At 54.2% G+C, this 7,742-nt stretch overlaps 1 protein-coding gene across 2 annotated transcripts in view; it reads right to left on the bottom strand.

The window, feature by feature from the left end:
* Positions 1 to 7,742, bottom strand: part of TMEM132E (transmembrane protein 132E) — a 59,450-nt gene that overhangs the window by 11,780 nt on the left and 39,928 nt on the right. The window contains exons 2-3 of one of the 2 annotated variants that reach the window (XM_023192888.2): positions 915 to 1,372; positions 442 to 644 (exon numbers count right to left, since the gene is read on the bottom strand). In XM_023192888.2, coding sequence (XP_023048656.2) covers positions 442 to 644; positions 915 to 1,372 — 661 coding nt within the window. Of the gene's footprint in view, positions 1 to 441; positions 1,373 to 7,742 lie in introns of both variants that reach the window. The other variant, XM_023192887.3, reaches the window with a different exon arrangement.

Raw genomic sequence — 7,742 nt, 5'->3', positions numbered from 1 at the left:
CACACACACACACACACACACACACACACACACACACACGCTTCTGTTGGCTCCCAGCCAAGAGGCTGCTCTCTGGTGCCCATTTTTCTTGGCCTCAGTCTCCTTGTCTGTAAAATGTCTAAGGGCCCTTCTAGTCCCAGTTCTATTTTTCTGGACATTTATGATTGTGAAACTGATATTTCCTCTTTACCATGATGCCATTTCTATGAGATCCAGAAATAGGGGCAGGAATGTTTGTTGCCATTAGACAGATAAGAGCACTGTGGCTCCAATAAGCGAGGTATCTTCCTGAGGTTGCTCAAGTGCTAAATGACAGACTCAGGATTAGGATGCTGGACAGGGATACAGCTGGGAGGTCCCCCCTCCCGCCCACCCACAAGGAGTCAGGTATGCATTTGATCTTGGAAGGGAAACCAGATCCCCACCCATCTTCCCTACTACCTGAGTGTAAAGTGCTCCACGCTGGGGCTGGAGGGCGAGGAGGAGTTGGGGGCCAGATAGAGGAGGATGCTGAGCACTTCCCCGGGCTTGAGGGGCCGGTCTGGCAAGCGGATCATCAGGTTGCTGTCCAGCCTGTGCTCCTGCAGGGTCCTCCTGGGGGGTGGGCGGAACAGGCTGATGCTCCCGATGCGCAGGAGGGGGTGCTGGGTAGGGCTCTCCGCTCGGGCCCCCACCCCGGGCCCGGCCCCACGGCGGGAGCCCCCGCAGCCCCCCGACGCATCAGGGGCGTGGAGCGTGTAGTAGAGCTCGGCCTGCTGGCTCTCCCCCGTCGCCTCGGGCTCCAGCCCGTCCGGGGACTTCCGGCGGGCCGTGGGCGGCGCAGCCGGGGCTGGGGGTCCGAACCAGGCCAGGGGCAACTCGGCCCGCACAAGACAAGTGGCCAGGCCCCCGCTGAGGCGGCAGGAGCTCTTGACTTCCCGGGCATCCCGGAAGGCGTGCAGGCGGACACAGGGCAGCCGCTCGGTGACGCCGAAGTCGTCCCAGTCCCGGCCGGCCACGTAGAACAGCACCTGGGCCACTGGCTGCGAGGCGGGCACGCGCGAGCGGACAATGAAGGCCCGCACCTTCCAGTTCACCGTCAGGCGCTCGGGGATGTCCAGGGTGCTGGAAGGCTGCAGGAGCTCCCGCGCCACCACCTGGCTGGTGCTGAAGGGCCCCAGCGAGACGTTGAGGACCGGCAGCTCCTTGGTCTGGAACACCACGAAGGGCTCGGAGCGCTGCAGAGAGCTGTTGGCGACCGCGGGTGACGGGGGCCGCGCCTCCCGCAGGAAGAAGGCCAGCCGCGTGTGCGACAGGCGGTAGCTGACCGGCAGCACCGGGCTGGCCTGCGGCCCCGGCGGGCTGGGGCTGGCCGGGTGGGAGCGGCCAGAGGCTGGGGACAGACAGAGGAAAGAGGCCCAGGGTGGTCAGGAGAGGGCACGCTGGGACCCCCGGGTGCTCCCAGCGTCGTCTCGCCCACCCCACAGAGGGCTGCCCACTCTTCTAACTGGGCAAGTTCAGCCTGGCTGTCCATCCTCCGGTGGGCCCGTAGCCTGGCTCAGACCTGGCTCCCCGAGCTCCAAGCCTGGCATCCCCTTTGCTCGTATGTGAATTACCCTCTCAGCCGCCGCTTCATTTATTTACCTGCGACATAGGGGTAAAGCTAATACCATCGCAAAACCTTGTGAACCTTCAGGAGGTTCTATCCCCAGCGTCCTCACTTGTAAAACAAGTATAAAAATTGTTTCTGCCTCAAAGTGCCATTGTGAGGACTTTCAAAGTCGTGCAAATAAAGGACTGAGTGGACTCTGGTGCTGAAAAGAGTCCCTGTGATCCCTGTGTAACCTGCACTGCGCTCCGTGTGGGACAGGCGTTAGTGTTTTTCATCCTCAGATCAATCCTTTGAGGTACGTATTATTATGATCTCCCTCCACGCAACCAGTTTTCTATCAGTAACTTCCTTTTTGAGTGCCAATTCTAACATCTTACAGATAAATGAACTAAGGTGCAAGACACTTAAATAATTTAACCAAGTTACCTGGGTAAAGGGGCCAGCAGCGGGACTCGAACCTGGGGTCCCCTGACTCTCAAACCCAAGCTCCTTAGTATTGCACCTGCTGTCTCAGCTGGTGTAGGGTCCCCAGGTATCCAGCTGTCTCCCTTCTCCCTTTGGCCACAGACTATATAAACTGGAAATTTTATTCTCAGTCTCGCACACCTAAACATGGGCCTCCTCCCTCCTCTTAACTCCCTCTCCCCACCTACCAAGGAGGCTGCCAACTTCTGGCAATTCCACCTTGGGCTGCCCCTATCCTCCCTCCCTGCTCCCATTCTGGCCTCACTCCTGTCGCTATGACAACATACCACTGGCCAACAGGGTCTCCCCTCCTCCCTGGCATTCTCCTCCCCCACACAGCAGCCAGAGTGTTTTTTCTCCTGGACGCAAATCAGACATTGTTGCCCCCCTCACTCCCAGCTCAAAACTTATTGGACACTGTCAAGGAACAGGAAGGACCCAAGTGGAGGCTTGAGGTTTGAAATCTTATGTTGGATCTCCCCAAGAACCTCCCGAGTCACATTCCTCAACTGTAAAATCAGGACAATGATAACAGTAATGCTGGTCTTGCAGGAGGCTGTGTTGTCATTTGTTTTGTTTCTGAGAATCAAATAAGAAAGCACTCTATAAATTGTGCAACACAATGCAAATGCGTATACATCAAAGAAGTTCTCCCATCTGCTTACAAAATAAAACCCAAACTCCCTTTTGTACCTGAGCGTAACATTCAGGGCCCCCTACACAAAGCATCAGGATCCTTTTTCTCCTAGGGCTCCTCCTCCCAGTCCCCTGCTGACGGACAACTCACTGACCTTCACACTCACAGATGCTGCTTTATCTCCCCTCCTTTGCTCATGCTGCACCCTCTGAATTAGATTCGCTCCTTTCTTATTTGTGCACATCCAAATCTGAATCTTCCTCCAGGGTCCAGCTTCAATGCCACCTCCTCCGTGAAGCCCTCCAAGATGTGCCCTCAACTCCTGGGAGTTTCCTCAGAGCTTTGTCCTTCTCTGAGGGGACCTCCCATCCTGCCTTGTGTAGGAGTTGTTACCTAACTGGCCTTGCACCAAGAAAGCCTTCAACAAATCATGGCTGATCTACACTGAGTGATCTGCAGAGACCTACGTCCCAAAGAGGAGACTCCTAGTCAGTACTAGACATTACTTGCAGTTTATGCATATTTATCATTTTACCACTGTCAATTAAACCTTGGCAGTTTCACAAACTTTCACATCCAGTTCCTCGCAAAAGCAGTAAACTAAAAATTCCCTGCTCTTGGGGCTCTGGTCTCAATATCCTTTAAAACAAAATCTGCAGTAATCTTCCTTATTCAAAAAATAAGGCAACAGGCTTGGGGTAAGACAAAGGCCGTTGGGGTCAGTTGTTTTAAGAGGCGTGGCATGTGCTCTCACCACTTCTCCTGTGGCATGCTCGGGAGGACCTGAGCGGCCCTTAGGACCAAGTGGGGAAATCATTGGCAAGAAATGCTGGGAACCGATGGTGGGGTGGGGGTGTGCAGCAGAGTCCAAATGAGGACAGGAAGTTGTTTGCAGAGATGGCGAGAGCCTTTCTGGCTGGTGCCTGAGGTCTCATAATGTGTCCCTGCAGCCTGGGGAATGCTGGCCCCGAGGCTGACTGTGGAAATGCAGGATCCACATTTGGACCCTGCTTTGGAAGCAGCAGCAAGCAGGCGAACCAACCAGCTTTGGGACTCAAGTGCAAGGCCTCTCTCTGCCCCAGACTCACTGTGCAAGTTGCTTTCCATTTTGAGCCTCAGTTTCCACCTCTAAAGTTGCAGTGGTGACATCAGTCCCTCCCCCTCGCAGGGACATTGAGAGTAGTTGAAAGACCAAGAACAGGACATCCTCTGGGACCTGCAGAGCCGCTCAGGGCAGGAGCACTGCTGCATGTATGGGGAGGTACAGGGCCTTTGAGTGCTGGGGTCAAGGTGGGGCCCCACGCTCCTCCCTCTACGCTGGGAGAAGTGCAGCTGCAGTCAGTGAGCTCTCAGTGCTCACTATCCAGGCTGCAGAGGTACAAGGTGGTGGTGGGGGGGGGGGGGGGACTAGCCCTGCCTTTGTTATCCATCCCCTGGAGACCCCAGAGCTGCTAAGTGGCGCTTAGTCCCCTTTGCCCTCTCTTACTGTTCCAACTTCACGACTGACCATCTGGATTCCTTGGAGGCACAGCAGAGGCAGAGACCACCAGATGGGCACCGGACCCAGAGGGGCATGAAGGAAGGGATTGGGGAAGAGTGACTGCTTCCCCCACCTGAATCCCCTCACCCCGCTGGGGGAGGAGTTGGTCTAGCAAAACCAAGATCCTGGATCATCCAAACCATCTGCTGTTCTTGGAATATACTGAGAAAATATTTCTACCCCAGGGCCTTTGCATTGCCGTTCCTCCTGCCTTGATTTTTCTCCCCTTAATATTCACATGTTTCTCTCCCCCTCTCTTTTTTTTTTTCTCTCTCTCATCAATCTTTGTTTAGGGACATCTTCCTGATCATTTATCTAAAGTAGCGCTGTCTTTCCCCATCCCTGCTGCTGATCTCTCTCTATCCCTTTTCCTGTTGCATTTTCTTCGTAGCACTTACCACCACTTAACTCTATATTATATGCATGTGTCTGTTTCTGCCAACTAGAAATTAAGTTCCATGGGGGCACAGACAGGGCTTTGCTTCCTGCTCTATTTTAGTGCTTACAACATGGCCTGGCACATAGCAGGGCCTCAATACATTTTTGTTGAAAGAATGAAATTCTCTGAATGAACAGCCCAGCACTGACTGGGATGCTGGGGGTAATGAGTTCCTTGTCAATGGGGCATCCAAGAGGAGACTGGGTGGCCACAGAGCGGAGGGCTCCTGGCACCAGGCCTAGGGGCTCTGGACCCTGTTAGCAACATTGCGGATAAGAAAGCTGAGTTCCTGGAAGGGGAAGTAACCTGTATCAAGAAAACAGCTGGCATTCAGAAGAGGGAGCCAAAAAGCTGACATTAGGGCATTGCAATTTTTATATTTATGTCACTGTGGCCCACAGCAGCCTCTCCCATGACCACCATGAACCACTCCATCCTGCTGGGGCCCTATAGTCTCCTCAGCGGTGGAGCAGGGTGGGTCTCTGAGACGCTAGCACTCATCTATGCTCTCCCACTCACCTATTCTGGAGCTTAAAGGATCCTGCTTGATCTCTCTGGACCTCAGTTTTCCCTGGGAGGTGGGGAAGGCCCTTGAAGCCTTCTGGTGTGGCTGGAGAGGGAGGAGGTAAGACTGGCGGAATGAATAGATACATGGTCCGTCAAGTTTTCAGAGACACTAAGTGTGTGCTTGAGTGTACACATATATGTGTGCTAACCCGTACTCTGGCCTGCCTCTCGGCACAGAGCTCTGACCGCCAGATATCATGGAGCATGGCATGGGAGGAAAAGCTACTGGAAGGTTCCTTGAAGGAAGACAGATGTGGGGTGGGGAGAAGGGAGGCTGATCAACTTAGAGACTGAGGTCAGGCCAGGACTGGAGGTGGAAGAGGGGAGAGATCGGGGTGAAAGGCACTGCGTGGACCCACCTTGGACACACAGCACTAAGGAGTGCCCATGCCCTCCAGACTGACCTGGGAGGACACACACACACACACACGCACAAACCCACTGGCTCCTGTCTGCCCCTCACCTCCACAGCAGGCTGCCCATAACAGTTCCGTGGGCCTGGTTCTGAACCCTGGCCCCACTGTGCCCCCAGGCTGCACTGCAGCTCTGTTTTGACCCCAGTTTGCCCAGCAGACCAGTTTGTCTGCTGCCTTTCTGTTGATGGCCTGGGCTCTGACTTGGTCTTCAGGCATTTGGGTCTGGCCCTGGGACCCTCTCCCTTGCTGCCATCTCCTGAGAAAAGGGGCTTCTCCACGTCTTCTCTGACTTATGGCGGGGTGTTACAGGCTGAACTGTGCCCTGCCCTTGAAATCTTAACCCTCAGTATCTCAAAATATGACAGTATTTGAAGACAGGATCCTTAAAGAGGCTACTAGGGTTTAAATTAAGCTGTGAGGGTGGGTCCTCATCCAATATGACCAGTGTCCTTATAAGAAGAGGTGAGGATGCAGACACACACAGAGCGATGTTGTGAAGACACAAGGAGAAGGCAGCCGTCTATGGGCCAGGAAGACAGCCCTCACCAGAAACCAATCCTGCTGACGCCTTGACCCCAGACTTCCAGCCTCCAGAACTGTGAGAAAATAAATTTCTGTTAAGCCACCCAGCCTGTGGAACTTTGTCATAGCAGCCCTAGCAAACTGATACATGAGGATTGACTATTTCTGCCCCTCCTAGCCTCAGATTCCCCCAGTAAGATGTAGAGACACCATACGGCAGGGGGCGGTGGAGGGGTGGGGAAGACAGATTGGGATCATCGAGCTTTTGCACATGGGGATAACGATGATGCCTGAGGTATTCCGAGTTCTCTCCAGCATCCCCGACCCCTGCCAGACTGTGCCTAGCGAGAGACCCTTTCCATGTGAGCTGGACCAGCCCTGTTCTTCTCATAACCCAAAGAGACAAATACATGAATAGTGGTTTCACCATCCCGGCAGGAGGCTATCTGACCCAACAGGACCCAAGAGAAGACTTGCACGTGGGAGGATGTGGGGGTTCCCTCATCCTTCCATGCCCAGCTCAAGCATCATCTCCTCCCTGAAGCCTTCTCTGATACCTCTCACAGCCACCATCCTAGGCAGACAGCCCCCCCTCTCTGCTACTGCTCTGCTCTGGCCAGCTCTGACTCTGACAGATCAGGAGGAGCCTGGCCTTGGTATGAGTGAAACGCACGTGATGTGGGAACTCTCTCATTAGTCACTTCTGTGATTGCTCCCCTAGGGCCATGAGACACTGGCTCCTGCGTCCCTGTGCCTGCACAGAGGTCTCTCAAGCCGTCTCCACCATTAGATGGCACATAGTTATTTTTCATACCTCTGCCTATCCAACTGAACTGGGATATGAGTGGACACTGGGGCTGGACCAGCTTTGCATAGTACAAGGTCAGCTGGCTGAAGGAGAGGTGATGACTTGGGCCCAGTGGGCCCTGAACACTGCTCTCCCTAACCACCAGGACAGGGCCTCCATGTATAATACTACTGAACAGTTAGTGTCTTGGACAAAGATGCTCAGCTCAAGTGGCACACAGTGGGTGCTTAACAAATGTCAATTCCATACCTTTCTGAGGCTGGGGGTACCTGCTTAGGCTTGCCCTAGGTGTCTAGGAGCACAGCAGGGGCCTTCTGCCTCTCCCAGACAACCTTCTCCCCAGGTGCAGAGGCAAGCCGCTACCTTACTGGGTACATAAATGAATCTCTGTGGAAGCCAGGGCCAGGCAGCTTGGGGGTGGGGGCCCCCCTGACCATCTCCCTGCTTCTAATCAAGCTCAGATGCCTCCTACTTCTACCTCTAATTGTCTCCAAATTAAAACTAATCTCTTGCAAATCAGAAAAAAAATTGTCATTAGCTTTGGTGAGTTTGTGGTTCAGGCGCACAGCAGGTATGCCAGCAGGGCTGGAGGGTGCTGGGCTGTGCTGGGAGGGAGCTTGGCCTGCTCACCTGTGTGTGTGTGTGCACATGCACATGCATCCGCACCAGATGTCAGTGTTTAGGGATCCGTCAGCACTTGCTCCTGGGTTTGCCTGAATATAGAAATCAACCAGAGCAAACAAAACAACAGCAGACA

Source organism: Piliocolobus tephrosceles, chromosome 16, assembly GCF_002776525.5.
Source record: "Piliocolobus tephrosceles isolate RC106 chromosome 16, ASM277652v3, whole genome shotgun sequence".
NCBI lineage: Eukaryota > Metazoa > Chordata > Mammalia > Primates > Cercopithecidae > Piliocolobus > Piliocolobus tephrosceles.
The sequence above is the reverse complement of the archived record's forward strand: the minus strand, read 5'-3'. Positions and strand labels throughout refer to the sequence as shown.